Below are 27401 nucleotides of genomic sequence, written 5' to 3'. Positions count from 1 at the left end.
TTAGGTAATGTATTAATTCGGACTACTTTTTGATTACTTTTGACCAAACCTGTTTATCACATTGTTCATTTGAATAGGATATCGTACCATATTGTTCTAAATACACAGAGTAAATATATTTCATTCTTTATCATCAACACAAAGTGCATTCAATATTAAATTTCATCAGGGTTACCCAGACTGGGGTTTGTGGGTTTAATTAAAATCTATATTAAATCATAAAAATTTAAATAAATAATTTTGAAAATAAAAACGCACAAAACAAAACAATTTAAAAAAGGCCTATTTGTTTACCAGCATGTCATGTGACCATTAATATCAGAGAACCATGAACTTCATTTTATTATTATTGACCTAACTTAAAATCTAAGGGCTTACTTCAAGTAAATATAGGCTTTTTTGGGGGCAAAGAGGTTGCAGAGCAACCTTTCAGAGACAGGAATACAAGGTTAAATGAATCACTAATAGATCATTCAAATAATGTGTTTGGCAACTCAACAAACCTGAAAGACCTTCTGAATGTATAGACTTATAGAAAGGAAAATGTAAAATATAACACAATGGGAATCAATGAATTATGAATAATTTACTGCTATTGCGAAAATGTAATCATCATATTACATTTCAAAATAGGCTACTCTTAATCACACTACTTTTCTAATCTAATTAAAAGTACTTCATGTTTGTAATCCAGATTACATGTAATCAGTTACTAACCAGAACTGGGTTCTAGTTCATTAAAATAACCCTGGTTACTAGATTTCCTGCACATTTGAATTCCATCTGTCCCTTTGAAATTGAAATTCATTGGAAAAGCACAACAACCAAGACAAACACACACCCAACAAGTCATGTTTTAGTAAAAGGTGGCACAGATTTTATTTTGAATTTCTTTTAGATTACACCAGAGGAGACAATGAGAAAGAAAGATATATGATATCATGGAAGAGACCTGCCACAATTGTTTTTATTCCCCTCCTCCCCTAAACCATGGAGAGAAAGAAGTCTAGAAAGATCCATCTAAAATGGTAAAAATGCTTACAAACAGACGTACAAAAGCGCCAGCAAGATTTAACGGATCCCAATGTCAATGGAGTACAAACGGTCAATCCAGCTCTTGAAGTTTTTCCAATCTGAAAATCGGGTTGAGAAAACCAAAAAAAAAAAAAACAACAACTCAGGAATGAATCCTTTTCCCATCCTGAATACCTTCATTTTTCAAATCAAAATAGATGTTTATCCTTTAAATAAAATGGCACTGATATTAAAACTTTAAAGAACTGAGCTTAGTATTTACACTTCCCCCCAAAAAGTCTCATCATCAAGAAAACAAGATAATGGGACAATAAATTCATTGGCAAAAAAAGAAACATAAGATTACATTCTGCATGTTGCACAGACTAAGCATGCAGCTCTGGTAAGGCCAACAGCGGACATCACAGATGGGCTCCCTCTACTTACAAAACAGTACAATCAAAAATGGAAAAAAATCACGTGCAGAAAGAATATGTTAAACAAATAAGAGGATCCACTTGCTTTTGAGAAAACCTTTCCCTCAAATATGTTGTTGAAAAAATATTGTTAGGAGAACTGGCAAGGAGCACATCTACCCAAGAAGCAGAGGAATGTAGGTTCTGAAAACAAGTTGAAGTGAATGGGTATGGCAGTTTGGCTTCGATCTCCACCCTCTAGAAGAACCGACCAGAGTACTGCTTCACGCTGAAAGAGGAAATGACACGGATGAAAACAGAGACAAAACCTCACAGTGCTGCTGGGACAGTTCAGCCAGCGGCCAAGTGATTTATAATCGGAAAACGCTGTTACAATAAATACAAAAACTGTTTTATATAAAAAGGAAATACAGGGAGAACATCATCTGGTTTATGATACACAGTGCAGGAAATATTATTAAACATGTTGATTTATTTATGAGAGCATTTTAAGGTTGTTTCCTGACTCTATTAGCATCTTAATGCTTAAGTTTACTCATACTAGCAAGCAACAGGTATTTAAGTCATGAAACATTTTCATACTTTTATTTCAGAGTAAAACAGGATATTCACAAGCACATTACTGCTGGCCCATCTCTGTAATGTCCACACACAGCTGCTTTAAAGTAGTTCATTTTTAAAAAAATCTTTTGCTGATAATTTACTCACCCCCATGTCATCCAAGATGTCCACGTCTTTCTTTCTTCAGTCGAAAAGAAATGAAGGTTTTTGATGAAAACATTCCAGGATTTTCTCCATATAATGGACTTAAATGGGAACCAAACAGTTCAAAGTCCAAATGAGAGTTTCAGTGGAGTTTCAAAGGGCTTTAAATGACACCAGACGATGAATAAGGGTCTTATCTAGGACCCTTCGAGTCATGACTCAAAAAAGATTTGTTAATTTTGATGAACGAGTTTGAACAGTAGAGTCACAAACGCTCATTAAATAATAGAGCAAGGCGAGCATTTGTGCTTATAAAATTTAAACTTTTATTTATTTTTCAAATGACCAATCATTTCGCTTGATAAGACCCTTATTCATCGTCTGGTGTCGTTTAAAGCCCTTTGAAGCTGCACTGAAACTCTCATTTGGACCTTGAACCGTTTGGTTCCCATTGAAGTCCATTATATGGAGAAAATCCTGGAATGTTTTCATCAAAAACCTTCATTTCTTTTCGACTGAAGAAAGAAAGACATGGACATCTTGGATGACATGGGGGTGAGTAAACTATCAGCAATTTTCTTTTTAAAAAGTGAACTATTCCTTTAAAACATCAGGAATTTGACTTTAGCTCAAATTAGGAAGGGATCGACTAGTTGATTAGTACGGATGACTAGATTTTCCATTCATATTTTGTTTTGATATTTTAGCGGCTATGCTTTAAAGTGCAAGGACAATGGCAAATAAATTTGATTTGACTGCCATTTAACTGTTTTACCTAGGGCTGTGATGATTACCGCAATAATGAGACTCCTACTACGGTGTTAAGGTCATCACCGCACTTTTTCTCTGAGGCCTTTGCGACCAAAGTGACAACAGCGTGACTCGCTATTTGGTTGAAGAAATGGTGCCATTCCGTACTGTTGAGATGCCAGCGTTCAAAGCCATGCTACAGGCGTTTGATAAACAATATACTTCCTGACCAAAAGTACTTTTCTCAAACAGCGATCCCTGTAAAGTATCTGTCAGTGAAGGACAGCATAATCCGGGACTTGCATAAACATGATGCCCATACATGTCGCTAAATCGTACATATTTACGAATTGCCCAACTTGTATGAATTGCGAGCAGAGAAGTCAAGACGGTACAGACAGGTGGTTACAATTTTACATAGGGTTAGGTTTCGTCGCCAAAATCAACTGGTCCAACTGGCTCTCTTAGCTAACTTGAGTTGACAAGAGATGTATATAATTTGAGGGCATCAGGGAGCTGCTATAAATATGTGGGGTATTGAAATCACTTTATCAATGACGCTCAGGATATGTTGCGCACCAAAACCTCTGCCATCGTCTTCAGACATCACTCCTCACTCTCTTTACGTCATAATAAGTCTTGGTTCTACAGCTCTTTATGGAACAGAGCAGATGCTTTTAGTTTAAAATTGAAGTTTAATTGTACAACTCATTTGTGAATTCAAAATTGCTATTGAGAATTGTGAAAATTCAATGGCATCTAAAATTTTGCTTTTGTAGCAACCTTATTTCCAGCGAAAATAACTAAATTGTGGTATATCTCAGAGAGAAGAAATATCTTAGTAATTGTATCTCATGATAAGACAACCAGATCAATTAAGAAGAGTAAAACAGGTTTCATGCTGCATTCACAGCATTGATTTCATGCTGACTTTCCATTTAACAAAATGACTTTATACTCATGCAATAAAGGCCCTTTCACACTGAACGCGATTTAGACGCGCGAATAATTCGCGCGATGGTTTTATTTTTTGATCAGCTGTTTGTGTAATGAGTGCTTCCACACCGGACGCGAATCTGCTGCGGCGAAAAAACGAATTTTATTTTTTTCGCTTCAAGGTCGATTTTTTTTTACTGCTGCGGCGACAGAAAAGGCTTCATCCAATCATATACAAGGAAACAAATGTGACGTGACCACAGCAATGACGGATCTTCTGATTCCTTGTGTGTCGAGTCGTCTGTGAATGAAAATCTGAAACAAGGACTGGTGGGACGTTGTGCTCGTTCGTTCGTATCGAGCCCAACCGGGTGTTTACAAGGCTTTTCAGTCTATTTGAGCTTCAATCCGTTTACTAAAAGTGTTTATTTGATTGCATGTAAACGTAGCCCCTGATGAATGGGACAGCTCACCTTCTGCCATATGTTTCTAGCTCCGGTAGCTCTGTGGGTGCCCCAAACCTTCGTTTCTGCTTTTAAATAAAATGAAAAGCTTGTCTTCACTGGATGATAATGATGGTGATGAAGAAGCTGTTCCACGTCATAGCACTATATACCGCATTTTTTTTTTTTGTCTGCATCCTTTTAATAGTCCTTTAAATAACAATTCTACAATTTTAAAAAAATGTAATAAGAAAACATAGAAAATGCACAGCACAGACGCTAATGGAGCCATCACAAACAAACAAACTCTTCGTGGAGAGAGTGTTTGCTCTGATGAATGCTGCGTGGAAGGAACCAGGCAACTGTGGACCTAAAGTGAACTGGTGAAAGTGAGCTACACCTGCCAGTAGTTACTGACATGTACATAATGAAAAAGAAGGCCCTATCGAAGCTGCGAGATCATCAGACAAACAATATAAATTCAAAATGCACTGATCGAATCCGGTAAGAACGCATTCATCTTTATCTTTCCTAATGGACTTATATGTGCTTATTTGAAAATGTGCTATTTAGAGATTGGGATTTTTTTTTTATAAGCCTATTAAAGCATCATGTTAAAGGAACACTCCGACTTTTTGGGACTTTAGCCTATTCACCTTAACCCCCAGAGTTAGATAAGTCCATACATACCTTTTTCATCTCCGTGCGTGCTATAAGTCTGTTTGACGCACCCACCGCTAGCCTAGCTTAGCACAAAGACTCGATGTGACTGGTTGCAGCTTTCATACTGATCCAAATGAGTGGCAAAATAACGCAAACGTTTTCCTATTTACATGTTGTGATTTGTATAGTCACATAATGTACAAATAACAAAGTCAAATGAGACACAGACATCTTTTAACCGTATAAAACCTGGGAACTATTCTCTGAAGGCGAAGCACTGCTACTTTGACGGCGTAATAACCGCATCACCGGAGACACGCCGTGGTGAGGAGCGGAGAGTTCGCTCGGTGTTTGGGTAATAGAGTCAGCAATTTATAAATAGTAAAAGCGTAGTTTAGAGTCATGGGTTTTCGCTCTATTGTAAATAGCTGCGACTGTAAACAGGGGAGGTAATACCATGTTTCACAGAATTCCAACTAAAAACGCTGACTGGATGAAGAAATGGCTAACTTACTCTGGATATTTATCCAAACACACCTAAGATTATCAAGGGACATTATGTTTGCTCGGTACATTTCAATGAGGACGACTATTTTGAAAAAATGGAATTTGCCACACGGACCATAATGTGCTGAAGGATACGGCCATCCCATCGATAGCACAGACAAGTGGATCACCTGCGGCTGAGGTAAGTGTTCCGTTATGTTTTTAGATGACCTACTGTTACAGTGCCTTTAGCCAGATCTAATGTAACGTTAGTGACACTATTATATGATTAGGGTATGAATATGTTTTTATCTTGATGCGGTGCGGACGCGCTTGGGAAAAAAAAACGAGCGCGTTCACCGCGTTGAACTTGCACCCTGCGCGCGGCGCGCCTAGTAGCCTAAATTTGAAATAACCATGGAAATAACGAACTTGAGCGTGCAAAAGGGTACGATAGGCTGTGAGTTCATTGTGCAAAAACAATTTGTGCTATTACTTTCCCCTTATTCTATCCTATAGTAATGCAATACTGTATATTATATAGTCTTCTGTTGAATACATTTGGTTCAGCTAATAAATTGCATTTAAAATATATTGATTCCTGTAATAATAATTATTTATTCATGTGATATTTATAAATCTGGGTGCGTTTTTGGTTGGAAATCAATGAAACATGGTACTGTATTACCTGGTCTCCCCTGTTTATTGTCACAGCTCATACAATAAAGCAAACACCCATGATAAACTATGCTTTTCTATCTAACGTTAGTAATTGCTGACTCTTTATTCCAACGCTGAGCGAAGAGAACTCTCTGCTCCTCGTCACGGTGCGTCTCAGGTGATTGTTATCACTCTGCCCAAGTAGCAGTGCTTCCCCTTCAGAAAATATAGTATTTATACGGTCAAAAGATGTCTGTGTCTCATATGGCCTTGATATTTGCACACTCTGTGACTATACAAACCACAACATGTAAATAGGAAAACGTTTGCGTTATTTTGTCACTCATTTGGATTAGTATGAAAGCTGCAACCATTCACATCCAGTCTTTGTGCTAAGCTAGGCTAGCGGTGGGTGCGTCAAACAGACTTATAGCACGCACGGAGATGAAAAAGGTATGTATGGACTTATCTAACTCTGGGGGGTAAGGTGAATAGGCTAAAGTCCCAAAAAGTCGGAGTGTTCCTTTAACATCACTGCAAAAAGACATCTAATATAAAATCTATATTTATTCACCTAGTAGTAGGCTATAATCATAAGTATAGATTAGCCTACGTTTTCTGATGAAAATTAGGTCTGCTTTCCTCGGCGTGAATGTTTTGGAATGTTGAAGCTCTGAACGTCGCAAATTCGCGTCGCGGCTGATGTGAATGGTTTTGATGCGAACTATTCTCACGCGAACTATTCGCTTTTTCGTTTCGCTTTTCCGTTACGCGTCCGGTGTGAAAGGGCCTTAAGAGTGAATAATAAGAGCGTTTCATTTGCATGAGAACATATCATTGCATGTTACAGACAGGAGCCAGTTTTGCATTAGAAAGCAGTTCCAGTAGAAAGCTATCATGTAGAAAGGCTGGTTTACATCCATGCTGAATCAACAAACAGCAGAAACACTTCAAAACAGCTTGATTTCAGAGTCAGACAGAGTATAAACCAGCAAAGACATGGTCAGATGAGAGTACAGATGTTAGTCAGAGTAGGTTAAAATGGCAGGCCTCTTCAGTTAGGGTGGGTGAAATGTGTTTGAGGGTAGGGGCAGATGATGCTGGGCCTGTGCTGTAGGGCAGACTGTGATTTGTTGTCACTTCATCTAACTAACAACAACAAAATCACAAGTCTTCCACACAGAAGCAAGCCAGCGTTTACTCCATTCTCCTGGATCCCACTCATTTGCCCCTCTGTAAATTATGTTTGGATTCTATCCCAAATGGAACTAATAAAACAAACCCTTTCGTACACATTTCACAAAAGGAAAAAAAATGCGAAAGGTCAGGCAAAGAGAAGTGCATGAAACAGCAGTCAAATGTATATGAAGCATTAAGCAAGTGTGTAGAACTATTGAAAATACAATTTAGTTCCACATACAAAAGCAAAAAGAGACAGGCAATTTGGATAAGCATTTCAGCACCTTTAAAGAGGCTTTCACACCAGAGAGTTAGGATCTAGCCACCAGGGCAGTCCCCACGAGAACTACATTTTTTCCCTGGGGCTATTTTCCTGGATGCAATCGAACCGCCAGTAGGAACTCTGAAGCTGACACTCTGGTTGTTATGCAGGACTTGTATTTTGATGGCACAGCAGATTTAGACACTGCTGAGAAAGCCAGAACGCGAGCACACAATCCTCTAATTCTCCATCTACATTAGTTTATGATCTGTTCAACAGTCCTATATAATACGTTATTACATAGAAACGTTAAACAAAGAAAGTAAACGGTTTTATAGTATTATAGCGTTTACCGTGTGGTTAATCCCCGATGTCACTAAATGAGCAGAAATACGTAATCACGTTTTGCTTGGACGACTCAAATTCGTGTTGGATTTTCTCAGCGCCTAGACCTTTGGTGTCAGTCCATCTATCGCTGTTTTCCATGTTCATGTAGTTGGTTTGTGGAATGAGTCTACGTAAACTGTTTACACAGCTTTCTAAAAGTGGTTGGTGCCAGTGTTTCGTATGACGTGTTCGGCCAATCAACGTACAGTTCCTTCATTGGTAGTTCCTATTGTGGTGGGTTAGACTCTACTCTGATGTAGGAGCTACTTTAATCCCCACAAAAGCCATTCCTATAACTAAAATAGTTCCCAGTTCCTGCGGTGCGAACATGCCAAAAAGCAGGTACCTTCGCCAATAGCTATAGGAACTATGAAAATGTTTCTCCGGTGCGAAAGCCCCTAACAAAATACAAGACTTAGTATACTTAAGGAAACAAGGATTTGTATAACTGTGCTCAAACCAGGTATGACAATATAAAGCAGATGAAAATCGCTTTTTTTTTTTCGTCCAGGATCGTTATATGAAATCATTAAAGAACCGTAATTGTTAAGTGGAATCAGAACCCACTGAAATCTAATTGGTCCAAAAATCCCATTCTGATTGGCTATGATTCCGCACAGCATTTTCATGAGCACCTGTCGCACCTGGTCAGGACACATGATGGTTAGGTATCAGGATGGGGTTGTGGTAAAGTGATGGAATAGGTGATAGACTTGCCTGTTCTGTAGTAGATACTGGGCATTCTGAATCTGGTCCTGTGTGCCTGTGATGGTAATAATCCGGTCCTCTGAGCCCTCCAGAGGCTCATCTATTTTGATGGATGCTCCCGACTCATGACGAATCTGCTTGATCCTCTGTCCGCCTTTCCCAATGATAGAGCCGGCCAGCTAGAACAAGAGTTGAGAAAAGCTTAAGTAAGTACGATTCAGGGTTATTATGGTATGCTAAAACAATTGATTTGAAGACAGTATTGGAGTTAAATTAAATTAAATAAATATCTGCCAATAACTAAAACAACAAAAATAAATAGTTATTATTCAAAGGCAGTATTTTGGGTTTGAATTAGGGCTGGGTATAGACCTTTATCACCGTCCCCACGTCTTCACATCCGACTCCAAATGGTAGCGGAATCGAATTTCTGCCTGCATTGTTAATGGATTATAACCAATTTTGCCAAGAAAATAAAACTTAGTTGAATTTTATAATAAATGTAATATGTAGTATTATGTGATACCCCAGCATTTATGGGTCTCTTTCATTTTAATATGCACCATTATCCGAGCGATCAAGTTGTCAGGGCTGCCAGATTCGCCACAGTCATGTTATGAATAAGGATCTGCATGCTGCTAAAGTTAATGCCAGAGGAATAGTTATAATGCACTGTTTTAATTTGAGTTTTTTTGTTTTTATTGGTGCAACATGTTCATTCTGATTAATCTCGTATTTTGTCTACAATATAATGCCATCTGATTATTGCACTCAAACTTTGATGATGTCTCATTTAAGAGTTTTTAAAAAAATAAATAAAAAAAATCAACTTTGGGAAGAACTTTTCAACTGTACAATTTTGATACTAATTGATTGTATTAGAAAGTAAAGAAAAACCATTAAAAATGCAAACATTCTTTTTCATCTTTATTTGTAATTAATGGTTATTTGCAATTATGTACTACACATATATATCAGGGGTTCTCAACTCCAGTCCTCGCGACCCACTGCTCTGCATATTGTGTATGTCTCCCTTATTTAACACACCTGATTCAGATCCTCAGCTCGTTAGGATAGACTAATATATGTATAAGCATGTGCGCTCCCCTTTAAATCATGAAATGTGTGTTGGAATAACATTACACCACCTTTTCTGTCATTATACTAGATTAATGATTGTAAACTGGTGTTTTTTGATAAGAAGCTGTGATGAACTGAGCATGTTGTGAATTGGACTGCATTGGCTGAAGATTCAGTAGTGGGAGAACGCTGACAAAGAAACTTCTAATTGAACAGAATTAACAATAAAACCAAACTATACTGTTGTGAAAACAGAAAACAGACAGCGCAAAAAAAGTTATCATAAATAAACATGATTAAATATATAACAATGTGCACTATAATTTCTATTATATTCTATTATAAACAGTATTTAAATAATACCAAAATGGCACTGGTGCTTAGATGTCGGGTCATTTCCCACCCACTTCCTCCCTACTATTTCCACTCATTTAGGTGCACCACCAAAAAGCTGCAAAAACTAAAATCTATCTAATATATATATATATATATATATATATATATATTAATTTAAAATATTGAAGAAATGTTCTTTAAAAATGGTATAAAAGCACACACTATAATAAACTTCTATATATATAAATAAATGTGCATATTTTACACTCACATCTTTAGGGATGGTCACTTGTGTTGTAATAACAGGCCCACCAATGTCGCTGTAAGAACCTCGACCACCTGATGACACAAACATCTTACTGTGATTCAGCCATTTTATAGTTATACGTCAGCCTCTCATTCACACTCTTATACAAGCATAATTAAAATATATAATTCATATTCCATTATCACAGTATCTGACACACTCACCAGATTGGAAGGGCTCCCAAGAAGAATTATTGTCTTCAGGTGAAACAAGAAAAGAAAAGAAGATGGAAAAGGTGATCAAGATATCAGAGCTATGACAGTGAAGGATAGAGAGAAAAGCAGGAAACACTGTGCTATCAGGAGGAGAGCAGTGCTCCATTTGACTGGAGGTAACCTTGAGCTAGTGTGTGTGTGTGTGTGAAGCTGAAAAACACTCACCATATCCACCTCCACTCTGTGTACAACGATGGGGGGGAAAAAGAAAACATGGAGTCAATTCCAAGACCACAAGCATACAATCAAAGCACATGGATAACTCATTTTTCAAGCTCCAAATCTGATGCATACATTTAAAATTAAAGCAATAAACCACGAGGCCATGCAATACAGTGATTTTGCCCTGCTTAAAGGTTTTTAGGTCACCGCTTCACACACGTAACATTCCTAACTACTGTAAAACACTTGTAAGGCTTTGGTTCAAGCGGCCTATAGCTTATAAAAATCTGTGACAACAGCAATATGACAGATACTAGTAAAACTGATTTCTATTGCATTGCAACATTTTCATGGCAATTAAGCATATTTATCCAAATTTTTTATTACCGTAATCACATTCAAAACATTTCGAAATATTTAATTAATTGCATTACAATTTCTGTATTACAATAGTGAGCCCACTGAACAATGAAAACAGAAGGAATAAGTATTATGGTATCAGCAATCAAAGGAGGAAAATTGATTAGTTTGTCATGAATTTGCCAGAGTGCCAAAATCCTTCTAGACTGACTTTTTTTAATCGCAACAAAATATATAGCCGTTATAAAAATAAACTATTCTATAGAATTTATTACACTGTTGATATTAGATGATTGATAGATCACCGATAAATTGATATTATAGAAACAAGACCTGGATGCGTTTTTTTTTTTTTTTTTTTTGGCAAATGGTCCAGCTGAGCATATTGGCATATTAATCCGGCTGAGCATATTATATTGCATGTGCTTGATTCTCTATATGGACAACGACAGGCTTGCCATCTTCCAGAGCGCTCAACTCACTCAGAGCAGCGTTGCACAAAGTTCATTGGCAAGTGTGATGGCTTTCACCTACGTATTTAACTGCTCCTTGGTAACCAAGGCAACAAGTGATTCAAAAATCTGTTGCCAAGCAACAGCAGGCCAAACCAGTGCACTAGGCATAAGAGCTTCACATATGCATCTATTACACTGTCACTTCAGAGAGAAAGAATAAGCCATTACACTTTTTTGTTTCCTGAAAGTGCCCATTAATGACATGAAAAAGACTTTCCTTCACAATGATAAATGACAATTAAGTGATGAGTCTCAGTACAAATGTTACAAAAATACAAATTCACATGCAGATGTTCATTTGTCCTCACCATGCTCTCGTAGCGGTCTCCAGGTCGCCCCCTTCGGTCACTGCTTACAGGAATAAGAGACATGGTTCATTTGATATGCTTGTGGTGGGCATGCATCTGAAACCTCTCATATACACATATTTGTGCAGTCAACGTTAACGAATTAACACATGCAATTTTTTTTCCCTTCAGTTTAACGCGTTAAAAATAATAAACACAATTAATGCTGCATCCATAGGCTAGCTTTACACTTTATGATCCCAGTCTAATTCATGAAAATGCTTTTAAACCATTCAATCGCGAAAAGACAAAAGAGAACACGCTGCATGTGTATTTCCTGTGTGTCACACACACGACGCACAGAAAAACGTGAGCCAGTTTTGTGCGTGTTCTGCGGGTTCTCTTTTGCGCTTAAATATGAATTTATGTGAGGATTGTTTTAAGTTCACTTAAATGAAAAGTTGTTATATTTTTAGAATAATAAATGTTATTGTTTAATAGGTTTCAATTACATTAATGTTGAATGACTATTATCATGTTAAAAAAAATCTATTTCATTGAGACATCATGTAGCTGTATTAGTATCAGTGATACTGGCCTTCATATTGAAGTAAAAAAATATATATAAAATAGTAATACATTTTGTATATTAATTATATTAATATTTATAAAATAAATATTATATATTTAATTAAAATATGAATATTTAAAAAATAAACTAATTTTAATCTAGATTTAAATCTAAAAAGTGCTTAAATATAAAATGTGACTAATAATGATTATTATTACTAAATAAAAATGACTACTATTGTGACAAAATAAAAGAAGGTATTTAAGAATAAATATAATATTTTACAGAAAACCTTTATCTTACGGAAAACTGCAGGGTGCCCTGTTATCATGCAGGCTGTCAGGGACACAGGCGGCCAATAACTATAAATCATTAGCCAGGAACACTTCAGTACACAACTACACTGGAAAAAAACATGGATTATCTTCTCAAATTTGATGTTTACTTCAAATTTCTTTAGCGAGAAGTATTATTATTCATATTTTTACCCAACGTTGGGTAAGGTGAGCATTATAAATGCATGTTTGTTTCATTCATACTGGAAGCCGGAGGGCGACCTCGCGCAGATAGTCCAAAATAAGCCTCACACAAGTAAAACTTATAACTTTCCAGAAAATCCCTAATATGGACAAAGGCATCCAGCTATCACTGTAACTGAAGAAAAAAAGATAGAAAAGCTTTAACTTATTAAACAAAGATAATAAACAAGACTACAACAGTTGTGTACAACAATGTTTTTTCTGTATTCTTCAAGCAATCGCATGTATTTTCATAAGAATTAATTATATTTATAAACACAATAAATGCTAATCGACATTAATTAGATTGTAGAAAAAAAAAATTTAAAAAAAGAAGCTACAAAATAATATAAGCTTGTGATAATGGTAACATGTAATATTTGGCACGTTTTGCTTTTCAAATCCACATCATAAGTGACTCAAACTCACAGCACAGAAACGGAGCAGCATTTACTGAACTGATCAAATCGCTAATCACATTGCCACTCCTCACTATTTCATTTAAAAAAAATGAATATAAAAAACCATGCAGCCATTGCCATTTCATATTTAAGTCAAACCGAATCGAGATTTGTTTTATTTCGATTAATCGTTGCAGTCCTACATAACACAAATATTAAAAATTGAAAAAGGCCATCAGCTTTTAAGTTAAAAAACCCATCTCGAGTCCTTAATTGTCCTTTTATGTTGATTTGCAAACATTTAGTGTGCCAGTAAATTTTCTGCTTTTGTGTTTACTTACCTTGGTCTGTCGTCCATATTGCTGTGATAGCTCTGGTGGGAAAATCTATCACCTCTGGAAACAAAAATGGTGTAATCAATTATTCTGGTATGATTTATGATATTATGTGAAGTGAAATCCTGTAGGTTGTAGAAAACACTTTCTAGTGTAGGTTGCACAATAAGCAACATTCTCTACATACCCTCCTCTAGGTGGTGGTGGTGGGGGCAGAGGCAGATTTCGGGCCCTACTGCCCCCACGTCCTCCTCTCCCTGGTGGGGGTGGAGGTGGTCCACGGCGTGGGCTCATATCATCATAATCTCGTCTGGAAGGGGGCATGGGACGGCCACCACGGCCTGGAGGCATACGATCGAACCCTCCCCGGCCGCGCATGGGGAACCCACCCATAGGCCGTCGACCTCTCTCTTCATACATCATGGTAAAACCGCCATAATCATACGTTTCATCATAAAAGTTTGGGTCATAGGGCTGGGCTCGACCTTTAATAGGAGCCTACAGATAACACAGGACACATATTAGCTTTATTTATGAAGCAAAGTGTTTATCTAAAGAAACTGTGGATGTTGCTACAATGTCAAATGAGAAAACTGTATAATAAAAAAGGGGAAAAAAGTCTCTGTCATCATCTCACCTCTGAAATCAGCTCTAGAATGACCTTGATGCACTCAACGACACGCTCAGGTTTACCACCGACTAACACTACGCGGTCAGTGGAGTGGGGGCAGCATTCCTGGAAGAGCTTGATTGTAGTTTGGGTATTCTTAAAAATGAAAACAATGTCATACATATTTTTGGTTAAGCTGATATAAAAATACCACATCGTAAAATAATGGAACCAGGAAGCTTAAAATATTTATCACAGTGCTTACCTCCCTCAGTTCCTTGATCTTGGCACCTTTGACTCCGATAATGCCTCCGGCCAAACTCTGATGAATCAGCAGACGCAGCTCACAGTCAAAGTCAGTCCCGCTGTAATGCTGATACTACCAAATATACAGAGAAAAAAAAGAACGTTTAAGGACGTGCAAATCAACATACAGTCATATCCACAGCTTCTCTATTATTATTCATTGAAATATTTGATAGATTTCATATTTTTAAAACAGGTAATACATTTTTAGCAATGACAAAGGGCCAATCCCAATTCTACCCCTTACCCCTTCACTTTCCCCTTCCCCTCCGTTTTGCGCGTCCACGTGAAGGGGTAGGGCTGTCCCAATTCTCTTTTGGTCGGAGGGGGAGGGCTAGGGGGAAGGGCCAGATAGCCCTTCAAACGAAGATTTTTCGGGAGCACACTTCAAACGAAGGGGTATGAGAAGTGTCACTGCTAACCCAGGCTGGCTGCCCAAGCGACAAAGTAGACCCATAAATTTAATTATTTGTGGCTTTAATAAGTATTATAACGACAAATAATGATTTGCTTTATGTTACATTCAATATTGTGTTCATATTTACGGTCAGTTTCTTCACAGAAACGTTTGTAAAAAAATCGCTAAAATTACTGTAGTTTGCTAGTGATAGTCCCGCAACATATTTTCGTCGTCTCCGTTGTTTCCTGCGAACTTCACAAGATGCAAGAAAATAGCTGTAACCCACGCGACTGAGATAACAGCAGCTGTCAACGGCATCTTGGAAGTTGTGATAAACATCGGCGCATCTCCTGTGACGTAGGCGCTAGCGACGACTTATAATGACGTTTAACGGAGGCGTAGTGGTGTCCCATTTCTTAGGGGAATATTTTCACCCCTACGCATTGCCACTCTGTTTCAAGGGTCAAGGGGAAGGCGAAGTGGTAGGGCTAGGGGAAAGGGAAGGGGTAAGGGGTAGAATTGGGATTGGCCCAAACACTAATGTACTGTATACAAAGTCTACAGTAGGGATGCACCGATACCACTTTTTTTCAGACCAAGTACACTTACATTTGGGTACTTGCCGATACCAAGTACCGATATGAGTACTTAAAAAATTGTTAGAAGTAATGGTATTATTTTCATCAGATGTTTGACACTTTCTGACTGTAACAAAGTAAATATACAACTTGTATAATCAAATTGCTTGTGTTAAAGGAGCCATTTCTCACCCCTCCAAGCATAGTTTGCAGTCTGCTCTACTTTTATCATCATCGCTCATCTTAAATTATCTCCAAACGGCTGACATTACTCCTCCTCCGACTACCTGCTTAGCTGACAAGGGGCTAGGCTAATGTCACGTTGCCATGAGCATTTTTTTCTCGTGCAAATTCGTTATTTCAAAAGTAGACGTATTCTCATAATAGAAGCGGTGCCCTCGTTTTTCCAGGCACGCCTATGTTCATGGTTGCATAGCAATGAAAGACGCCACGGGAGCGTAAGCGCTTGTGGAAAGAAGGAGTAAGCGGTCTGGCTGCGATTTCCACACATTTTTAGATGCGATATGTGACCGGCCCCTTAAAGTGGTATCGGGTGTGTTTTGGGGTAATGGATATGGACTAAATCCTGCAAAACACCAATTTGGATTTCATAGGGTTTTTAATACCTTCGATAGTGGGTTTGGTATGCTCACCTCCTCCAGTGTAGGGATGATCTTCAGCAGAATTTCACCAATGGTCTCTATATCTGCACTCACACTCAGGATACTGTAGCAGAACATCAAGTGAATTGAAAGATAAAAGCAAAAAAAAGAAAACAAAAAAAAAAAGATACAAAACTTTAGATCCTGAGCCCTGCTGCATAGCAAAAAGCAATAAATAAGGGGAAAATAACACTTTAAACCAAAAGAAAGTAAATTATAAAGAGGACTGCTGAACACATGTTTTAAGTCTTCCAACACTGGACTGAGATGTGGGCAATCGACATGCACTCTCGCACATTCAATTAAAACAGGCCTTGAAGAGATGGGCGACAGTGGAAGGGCTGAGACTGAACAGGCACTGTACGGCTACACGAGCCGAGAAAATGAGAGAGAGCAAGACAGGCCTGCCTACCACTATGCCACCACCAGATCATTTGGGAGAAGAAAGGAAGAAATAAAAATAAAAAAAGTCTCTTGCACTTGACTCTATGGTGCCATCAGCACATCACATTCTCTCAACGACGAGAGAAACTAACAGAAGCAGCAAAAGAACAAGGCGAAGGGAAGGGAAGAATGAGAGATTTTTGCAGATTGAGAACCTGAACGTATGTGGGCTAAGAGAAGGGAAAAAAACAAGGGGAAGGAAATGCAGCACCAGAGAAAAATCAAAGACAACAGTGATGAGTGACAGAGAGGGCTGTGCCAGGGCACTGGCTCAGAATCATGGACAGTGATGTTGTGAACAGTGAGGGAGCTCAGGGGTTGGGGGCAACAAGGACAGAGCAAAAGAGAGATGGGCTTTTCCACAGTTCACCGTCAGTATCATCAGCTATGAAAATAATCATCCAAACTAGGGTTGGGCAGTATAATGATTTATAGGACACGATAACTGCTAGATATTTTGCTATATTATGGCAGCCATTATTGCATGCATTCATGCGATAGTCTGTTTTAAGTTACCAAGAAGTAATGTAAAACACTAGCAATGCACTTTTTCGCAAAACAATGTCGAAAAGGAAATTAAAGTCGCCATGAAGTTTTTTGGCTTTTAGTATGAATATGTTAGCCTTAAGGTTATCTGAATACGTTAGCCTTAAGCACAAAGAGGATCGCATGTTGAGTCGGTGCAGATTACAAAATGTAACGGACCCATTTTAATTATCCACAGATGCTATATTTTAAAGCGACATGGTGACGGTTAGGAGGAGAAACGATTGGAGATTAGGATGAAACTTTGGCTTTATCGAGTTCAACGGCTCTGGCCAAACTGTGATATAAACTGAGTATTTTCTTTTTGAAGTTTACCAAAGGCAGTCTCAAAAACGCGGTTTGAAATCGCCAGTGTTCCTTATGTCACAAACTACAACCAATCCTGTCAAATTAACTATGCTATGAAGCAGGGCAGTCACAAGAGAAGCCAGGTTGTCCTGGTATACTTTTGTGTTGATATGAAAAATATGGTACATTTAGCAATATAGAGAGTGAATTATGTATAAGATGTATATTCCGATGTTATGATGAACAATATGCCTTTCTCCACTGACGTTCTAAGTTGTTAAAAGGGTGTTGACGACGATGACTGATCTTCAATGGCACTATTTATTTATTAAGTATTACTAGTATCACTAATATTCTCCTGATATTTCGATGAAAATTATTTTCCCAAATATTTTAAATGAAAAGCTTGAAAAAATAAATTTTTTAAATTTAAGTAAACTTAAGACAATCCTCATTTAACCCATAATAATTATCATATTTAACTGTACCATAAAGAAATTGAATGTTATAAAACAGTCTGCCCTCCATACATTATAAATGAAATATAGATTAATCCTTATCAACGCTACAAGCATTCTTTAGTCAAGTGCAGATAGTAATTTTCTGTTCCCTCTGTTCTTTAGGTTAACTGAACTGACAGACAGAATTAATGCCCCCTGTCACTTTAAGATCTGTCGCTGCTGACAGGATCTCACGCTTCTCATTCTCTCACTACTATTTACTTCCATTTAAGATTTTATTTAACTCATTTAAAGGTATTGTAGGCTGGAATTTTATTAAAAAAAACTTTCCCAAATTTGTTTAAGCTTTCTGCATATATCAATGCATAATTAAAATATAAGTACTCTGAAAAAGAAAGTATAAAAATCGAGTGTCTGTAGACCTCTCACAACTGTTTTAAAGACAGCTCATTATTTCCATTCACTTCACTTCCTCCCTTCTGGGCTCCTTCCAAAGCCACACCCCCCAAAACACATGAACTCCGACACACTGCATGTGAACAGGTATCTGGATACGCGCAAGTGGGCAGGTCCTGTGTGGCAAAAGGGTGGTTGCCATGGTTGCGAGAGAGTGACAGTTGCCTAGGCCAATCCGATGTTTCGTCCCGGATTGAAATAATGAGCTGCTTTTATTGCAGATTAAACGGTCTAGTCACTCGATTTTTATACTCTTTTTATCAGAGTACTTACATTATAATTATGCATTGATATATACAGAAAGTTAAAACAAATTTGGAAAAAAGTTTTTTTTTATAAAATTACTACCTACACAACACAACCTTTAAGACTGTTCTTGAGAGGATATTCGACAAAATAGACATTGTGGCATACATGTGCGTGTTATTGTTCGTTCAAGCGCGAAATATTCAACTATTTCTTCAACTTCTCGAATATTGAACTCAATTGACGCATTCAAAAGTGTGCCGCCGATGTCACAGTTACATCACGGCACTAGCTGGAGGCAAAACAAAGTGAAAACTGGAGGAGGCCAATACAAACCAGCACAGATTTGGCTACATAATAAGGAGCTTAAATTATTGTTACCATTATTAAATGTCATCTTGTTGTGTTGTTTGGTGAAACAATTGATAAAAAATGAATATGCTGTATCTGGAATTTTTAAAATCGAACCGTAATGTCACTCTTTACATTGTTGTCGCCTCGGCAGAACTGCGGATTGTACACACAAGTCTTGTACGGGACCATATAGGCATCTAAAGATTTATATGCCCTCAGTTTCTCTTTACGATCGGTTTCTCTATAAGGTAGGTATAGAAGTCAGGCCACTCAACCGAGGTAAAGTAACGTTAATCCTGTCAGATCGTCCATGCATTGAGTGAGCGTGTAGGCGGCTACGGGTCGGTCAATCTGGTTCCGTCCGTTAAAAATAACTTTTGGAAATAACAATCACGGTCCTGGACACTAAGTGACCTTACACATTAAGATAAAATCGGATTTTCTCCAGTCATTGTTTAAAAAAAAAAACAAGCTAACAATACTTGCTAACTAGCGTTAGTGAAGCGGCCAGAGGGATCGTTCTGCCTCCACCGAAGCTCCACCCACGAAAAATCGTCACCGTGTTTACCAACTAAAAAGGGGTCTATTTTACAAATCTGAACACAGACTATCCAATCAAATTTAATATGTATAGTTTTATTGTTTTGAATCTTTTGTTTTATAAATGTTAAAGCTGTTTTTGCTATCAGACTAATCTGGTATTTTGGTTTGTATACATTATGTTCCAAATAAAAAGAGAAATAAATACCTTTAGCTTGAAAGTTAAAACATATTTAATTAACTCAATTATCTGAAAAGTGGAATTATATCATGGTCATAAAAATAAATAAATAAAAAAGTTGTTAAATGTGTACCAAAATCACATTATGTTCATACCGCCCACCCCTAATCCACACATTCAGCAGAGACTAATATAAGTGCAGTCTCTCTCCATCTGAAGCAGGAGAAGTGATTGATTACATACAATTCTGTGCAACAAAGAAAGTTCGCAAATTATATTCAAAGACTTAATGGGGGTGTTGGGGGAGGAGAAAAGACATTTAAATATATATATAAATAAATAAATAAAAAAATCAAATGGAACAATACACGTTTCTTAAAAGGGGGGGGGGGGACTATATGTGTGAAAATGTTAAAATGAAACAGAAGGCAGGTTATCAAAGACATGTGTTCTCTTTCTAATCAGGCAGTGAGGCAATAACTGGTGGGACATACCGCTCTGGGCCACTGCTGTCTGGGACTGATACACTGGCATTGTACTGCATTGGTCGTGGAGGTTGGCATTGGGCAGGGGCATTCAATCACATGATGTCAAGTAAGGTGCCCGTTTAAGGAGGGGCACGTTTATGGGCGGGGCCAACCGGGGTGTCAGGTGGGCGGGCGGGCGATCAGGGGCGGAGGTTGGGCCAACATCAAGGTGGGCAACGCAGGAGGGGCAAGTCGATCCAGTACATGGGCAACGGAGGAAGGTGGCCAAAAACAAAAAAAGTAAAGGAGAGGGAAGAGGGGAGAAGGAATACATTTTTAATTGAATACAAGGCTTTACTCAATCTACTGTCCAATTTTTTTTTTTCTTTTGAAGAGACTTGGCAAAGAATGCACAAGAAAAAGGGCTGGACAGATCTAAAGACACTTTTAAATGTAGAACCGCTGGGCAACAGTGGTTCATACAGGACTATGGGTCAGCTCAAGAGTCAAGACATCTGTAATTGGGTTTTCGAAGTGGGGGAGAGTGAAAGAGAATGCCTTCAACAATATAACGTTGAGAAGTACTTCCCCTTTTATACACAGTGTCAAAGACTCACAACATAGCCCCATTTCAGAGAGCTTGTCTGTCCAAATGAGCCAACCTATAGCTATAAAACGGAAGATCTGCCCTCAGGATCAAATGCATTCAAATCTTTGGAGGATTTTAGTGGGATTTTAATGGACGGATTGGTGTCATGAGTTTTGATTTCTGGGATTTCAAATCCGACTGATTCGTGTTTTTGACTGGTAAAGCTGAAATGCTCATGAAAACAACTGTTGGTCAAAGAATGTTGTCAGAAGTCTTGTTAATACTTGACCATTAGAGAACATTGTTTAAAAGCTCATGATAAGCATGCAGCATGTTCTTAATACTCACATCTGTGCGCAAGGCTTTAATGTTCTTGCCTCCCTTTCCAATCACAGCCCCTGCATTCTGAAAACACAGAATGACACTGTTAAAATGTCATTACACTAAAGAAATGGAGAAGAAAAGTGCATGTGTATGGCTTCACTAACTTTGCTCTGGAGAAGCACCCTGAGTTCCACCATTTCATCTGCGTTGCGGGAGCGTTTGAATGCCTGTTCCTCATCCATGTCCTCAGCGGGGCGCTTGCCTGAGGGAATACAAATCTGGCACTTGAGCCTCAGCCACAATTAAGACATTCCTGTTTATCAAACTGCTCGTTGTGAGAGAGTGCCACCATGGAATTCAAAACATATCAGACACTAGTGGATGAGGTTCTCACAAAATTTGAGGACCTACAGTATAGAAAGCAGTTTAAAGAAGTCCAGAGGAGACATCCAGAGAAAATGCTTTTAACAATCATTCATATACACATTTAGTGCTTTAAGCTAAAGATTTTGGGCCAATAGAGTGCAACAGTCAGGATCTGGAAGTAAAAATCCCTTTTTTTTCTTAATCTTATGAATCTTTAAAGACTATTAGACCAATTGTGAGCTCCAGAATTGCTAATCAATGGTATATGCTTTTTGCTGAAGCCATCAATCACTCCACAATTTCAACTCAACTTGCACCAAAAGAACATTTTAGTGCCACCCACTCCCATTAAACACTGCAAACAACACAAAGCCAATCCTCATTGTGTGTGTGTGTGTCGTATACAAATCAAAATCATTTTCATAGGTTTAAATAAAAGCTTTGTTATAAGAGACAATAAAAAACACTTAGTTCAAATTTTTTAAGTAAAAAATTGCGTGGGGTACAGAGGGAGGGGAACGGGATCGGCAAAAGACATAGGAATCAAACTCGGGTCGTCGGAGGCACAGGTGCAGTATATGTCGGTGCTCTAACCACGAGGCTATCACCGCCGACCAAATTCGCATCTTAATTGCAGGTAAAAACAGGGCCTGACTGTCTATGTGTTATGTATAATGTACATCTCTGTCTCTGACAGACAGTATGTTGAAGCCATTTATAATTTGATTGTCATTCAAAATGCTTCATGGGATGGTAGTTCTTTCCTCCATTAAAGTTAAGAACACAATCTTGTTGTACAGGTTGTCTTTTTGTCAGATTTTAGTCATGACTTAACTCTTTAATAGGGATGTGCAAGAGCACCCAATACTTGTACGAGACAGCAACAATCGATCGTGAAAACAATGATCACCATGACTTAAACATCGATGTACAAAAATACTGACGATTAATAATCCAGCAGTGTTATTTTTTCTCGTCATGTCTTAGAAAATGTGCAGGCATTCTGATGAAGCTTGAAACGTTAATTACGATTTGACTCACTTGATAAAGTAGATGAAAATACAATGAAGTGCGAGATGTGTAGTGCCAATCTGCCAAACATAACATTATAATGAGCACACTACAAAATGTTGTGAATTCTTTGTGCTTTAGTTGCCGGTGTTTGTCGCCATGAAAATAAAAAATACTTCCAAAACCAATGGCACAGAAAAAGTGGGTGGGCACTGTTGCACTCTATTAAGAGACTAGGCCTATATACATTACCGTTAGTGTCAATGTTACTGAAAGTGGTCTCTTCTTCCTGCTGATCAATTTTTGTCTCCATTGTCTTCAGTCAGCAGTCAAAATGGAATAGGCTGTCCTCGACGGGTCACTCTAAGAGAAAGTGTGTTGAGTGTTAAAAACAATGCAGAAAATACCATTTTAAGTCCACATGAAATCTATATGTAAAAAATATATATATCTTTATGTAAAGAATACTCAGGATGCATGCACAACATATCGTCTACCATATCTGTATCGGCCAATGTGTTCATTTTTTTATGTTATCGATAACAGTTTTGCTTTTGCTTATAATTCTAGGTTTTTATGTTTTTTGAACTGCCTTCATTGTGGCAGTGATTCAACAAAGTGCTGAACGCATTCTTTAGAAATGTTAGCCCATATTGAGAGGATATCATCTTGCAGTTGTTGTAGATTTGATGTAGACATCCAGGGCCAGAAGCTCCCGTTCCACCACATTCGAAAGATGCTCTATAGGGTTGAGATCTGGTGACTGTGGGGGCCATTTTAGTACAGTGAACCAATTTTGTTCAAGAAACCAATCTGAAATGATTCAAACTTTGTAACATGGTGCATTATCCTGCTGGAAGTAGCCAACAGAGGATGAGTACATGGTGGCCATAAAGGGATGGACATGGTAAGAAACAATGGTCAGGTAGGCCGTGGCATTTAAACATGCCCAATTGGCACTAAGGGGCCTAAAGTGTGCCAAGAAAATATGCCATTCTGTTCACGCCAAATTCTGACTCTACCATCTGAATGTCTCAACAGAAATCGAGACTCATCAGAATAGGCAACAATTTTTTTCCAGTTTTTGGTGAGCTCTTGCAAATTGTCACCTCTTTTTCCTATTTGTTGTGTAGATGAGTGGTACCCAGAGGGGTCTTCTGCTGTTGTAGCCCATCCACCTCAAAGTTGTGCATATTGTGGCTTCACAAATGCTTTGCTGCATACCTCGGTTGTAACGAGTGGTTATTTCAGTCAAAGTTGCTCTTCTATCAGCTTGAATAAGTCGGCCCATTCTCCTCTGACCTCTAGCATCAACAAGGTATTTTCGCCCACAGGACTGCAGCATACTGGATGTTTTTCCCTTTTCACACCATTCTTTGTAAACCATAGAAATGGTTCTATGTGAAAATCCCAGTAACTGAGCAGATTGTGAAATACTCAGACCAGTTCGTCTGGCACCAAAAACAATGCCACGCTCAAAATTGCTTAAACCACCTTTCTTTTCCATTCTGACATTCATTGATTGTCTTGAGATTGTCTTGACCAGGACCACACCCCTAAATCCATTGAGAAATTGAACAGGTGTTCATAATAATCCTTTAGGTGAGTGGGTCAAACTACCGGTCAAAAACCGGTCGCACACTACCGGTCAAAAGTTTTAGATCGGTAAGACTTCTTATGTTTTTAAAAGAAGTCTCTTCTGCTCCCCAAGGCTGCAATTATTTGATAAAAAAATACAACAACAAAAAAACAGAAATATTGTGAAATATTATTACAATTTAAAACAGCGGTTTTCTATGTGAACATATAGTGAAGTGTAACTTATTCCTGTGATCAAAGCTGAATATACAGCATCATTACTCCAGTCTTCAGTGTCACATGATCCTACAGAAATTATTATAATATGATGCTCAAGAAACGTTTAGGATATGGTCCATGTTGAAAACAGTTTTTTACATTTTTATTTCAGGATTCTTTGATGAATAGAAAGTTCAAAAGAACACAATTGATCTGAAATGGAAAGCTTTTGTAACATTGGGGTCAGTAAGAATTTATTTTTTATTTTTGGGGGAACGAACTTAGAAAATACTTTTATTCATCAAGGATGAGTTAAATTGATCAAAAGTTACAGTAAAGACATTTATAATGTTAGAAAAGATTATATTTTAAATAAATTCTTTTCTTTTGAACTTTCTATTCATTATAGAATTTTTTTGGGGGGAAATGGTACACGACTGTTTTCAACATTACAACATAAATAATAATTTATGTGTTTTGAGCATAAAATCAGCATATTAGAATGATTTCTGAAGGATCATGTGACACTGAAAACTGATGTGTAATCAGCAACAGTTATGATGTTGAAAATTCAGCTTTCAAATTACATTTTAAAATATATTAAAATAGAAAACAGTCATTTTAAATTGTCATAATAGTTCAGAATATTACTGTTTGTCATTTATTTTTCATCAAATAAAGCAGCCTTGGTGAGCAGAAGAGACTTAATTTAAAACATAAAAAAAATCTTACTGATCTAAAACTTTTGACCGGTAGCGTATATATTTTATATACTATATACACACACATATACGCGCACACACACTTAAAACTTCTCATATCAGATACGTTTGCTTGGTCAACGTGGTAGTAAAACACTTACCGGTGATCGTCTTTAGCTTCAGTGCATGCAGCTCAAACAACTGCTAACTTTAGTTTACCAGTGTTCGTTTGCTCATCAGCGCACACAGCCAAGTGCGGATATTTGAAACAGTAGCCCAGCTAATATTACTAATATGTTTAGCTAATATGTTTCTTTTTAATGATAATTATTAATAATAACAACAAGCACTCATTTTAGCACTCAACAAGCACTCTCACATTATTTTTGATCAACAATATGAGATTTAATTAAAAAAAAGATTTAATTAATTAAATTATTCTCTACACATAGGTCATTCCATTTTATTTATTAGTGGCACATAAATTGATTCTTTATGTGCAAGTAATTCTGTCCAATGACTTGTTTGCATTATTTAGACATCATCTTATTTAGTTGTATGGCAATAGATTTATTTTGTAATAAAGAAAGTTGGCAATAGCAGTGTCAAATTAATTTGAAAAATTAAGGAATACATTGGTTCAAACTAGGCTACTGTATTGTATAGGTTTGTATATGTTTGTAAGTGCTTGGGACATGGCATTGGCCAAAATCGGCACATCCCTAATGAACACACTTTCCTTGGTAATAGCTTGTTCCATATAAAATATGACTTTCAGCTGTTGTCAACAAGGGTTTAATTCTCTCAACCCCCCCCCCCCCCCCCCATCCACCTGTCAGTGGTTCTGATTTATGTGGCAATCTAACACCGTATCAGAATCGTACAACATTCAAGTAAAAGTCCTTAAAATCAAGAATTAAAATGTATTGATTATACGAAAAAATATGCAAAACTGTTGCATATTGTTTGTGTTTGACTGTCTGGACTAATGGTCTTTGACAACCACAGAAAATACAGGAAGTGTTTTCTCGTGAGTCCAGTATAGGAAGAGATAAGCCTGTTTATTCTTTCATCCTAACTACACATGATAACATGGTTAGTTCCATTATTAGCGCCTTACACCATTATTTCCCAGAATAAACTAGTTGAAAACCACTGATACAGAGACAACTTTTCACAATCCAATCATTTCCAGATTAATAAAAACCAAATCCTGTCCTATAGTTTTATCCGGTTCAGTGTTCACTCTAAGATTTGTTATTTTAGGCAGTCAAACAAGTCGGTGTCTGTACCATGGGACAGTATTAGTATTTACTATGGTACTGAATATAATAACCTTTTTCTTGCACAATGTTATTTGCATGGTAATTTATAGAATACGATCGATGAAATTACCACGGTGTATGTCTACAAAAATGGCATTATACCATGATACCTGTTATTTTTCTTGTATGATAAAATACAACTATGTAAGGCATACGGATACATATAAAGCAAATACAAACAAGGTCTACAAGAAAGAAAGCAATTAGAAGACATTCTAAATCAATTAATTTGATCAAACACAAGACCATTTAAACGCAAGGTGAATTTTGGGACCTGACGTTAACTAATATTCACACTGGTTATAAGGACTAGTTTAGGGCTGTGTCAAGGCCCGGTGCTTCAAAATGGTGCGCAAGTAACGTTAGCATTTAGCCAGCTAGCCTTCCAGTTACAGTTACCATAACAGTACAAGCCTTCACTAATTGACAACACAGCTGCATTTACTGAACTTCACAAGAGAAATGCATGTCAATTTTGCGGACTTTAACAAGAACATCTGTCTGAACATTTTTGCACAAACGTCCTATTTTTGCACAAACGATCTATGGGCACAAAATGGCTTGTAAAATGACAACACGGTTAAGTTAGACCATTTAACTTTCCTCTTTTAATATACAGTTTGTTTCTGCGTGCAAGACTCTGCTTTAGGTTCATAGTATGAGGAAAATTATTAACTGTTGACTGTTGCGACTGAAGAGCAGGAAACTCTCCATTTTGAAAAGGCTCGTCTTAGCAAGCTAGGAGGCTAATTTACAGAACGGCGACGTATTTAATGGTCTAATAATTACCCTTCGACATTTCTGTTATTTATTATTCCAAGAAATAACAGCACAATTTCCAACGGAAGTGTCTTTGTAGGAATGTGGTTCAAAATATTTAACAAACCTGCAGGCAGCCCTTCCGTCACACCAATTTTCGCCCGAAATTTCTGCGCCTTCTACCTTGATTTCATTGTAGGTTTACGTGCAATTTTTTAGCTTCGTGATTGGCTATGCCAGATTTAAACGCGCAGCTGTATTGGTTAAAAAGAC

The 27401-nt window shown here is 37.5% G+C and overlaps 1 protein-coding gene across 4 annotated transcripts; it reads right to left on the bottom strand.

Annotated features, from left to right (window-relative positions):
• Window positions 1-854: 854 nt before the first annotated feature.
• hnrpkl (heterogeneous nuclear ribonucleoprotein K, like) lies at window positions 855-27401 on the bottom strand. Of its 4 annotated transcripts, none has more exons than XM_039662370.2 (16): window positions 27256-27401; window positions 22799-22909; window positions 21334-21431; window positions 21194-21250; window positions 20284-20327; window positions 16265-16337; window positions 14593-14706; window positions 14355-14483; window positions 13905-14215; window positions 13724-13777; window positions 11914-11956; window positions 10734-10749; window positions 10518-10550; window positions 10318-10385; window positions 8640-8809; window positions 855-1719 (listed from the first exon to the last, which is right to left on the bottom strand). In XM_039662370.2, the coding sequence occupies exons 2-16, from the start codon at window positions 22857-22859 to the stop codon at window positions 1689-1691; spliced, it is 1302 nt and encodes a 433-aa protein (XP_039518304.1). In that variant the 5' UTR covers window positions 22860-22909; window positions 27256-27401; the 3' UTR covers window positions 855-1688. The 4 variants fall into 4 exon arrangements, with proteins under 4 accessions (XP_039518304.1, XP_039518305.1, XP_039518306.1 ...); XM_039662371.2 differs by having other exon boundaries at window positions 11914-11953; XM_039662372.2 differs by lacking the exon at window positions 10518-10550.

This window comes from Pimephales promelas, chromosome 4, assembly GCF_988280905.1.
Source record: "Pimephales promelas chromosome 4, fPimPro1.hap1.1, whole genome shotgun sequence".
NCBI classification, from domain to species: domain Eukaryota; kingdom Metazoa; phylum Chordata; class Actinopteri; order Cypriniformes; family Leuciscidae; genus Pimephales; species Pimephales promelas.
Note: the sequence above shows the minus strand (reverse complement) of the source record. Positions and strands in the feature narration are given on the sequence as shown.

Coding starts and splice junctions, on each gene's coding strand:
- hnrpkl (XM_039662370.2), bottom strand. CDS start 22,859: ATGGAGACAAAAATTGATCAGCAGGAAGAAGAGACCACTTTCAGTAAC. Junction 21,432..22,798: donor CAGTAACATTGACACTAACG/GTAATGTATATA, acceptor GTATTCCCTCAG/GCAAGCGCCCCGCTGAGGAC. Junction 1,720..8,639: donor CAGTATCTACTACAGAACAG/GCAAGTCTATCA, acceptor TTCCTCTTTCAG/CGTGAAGCAGTACTCTGGTC.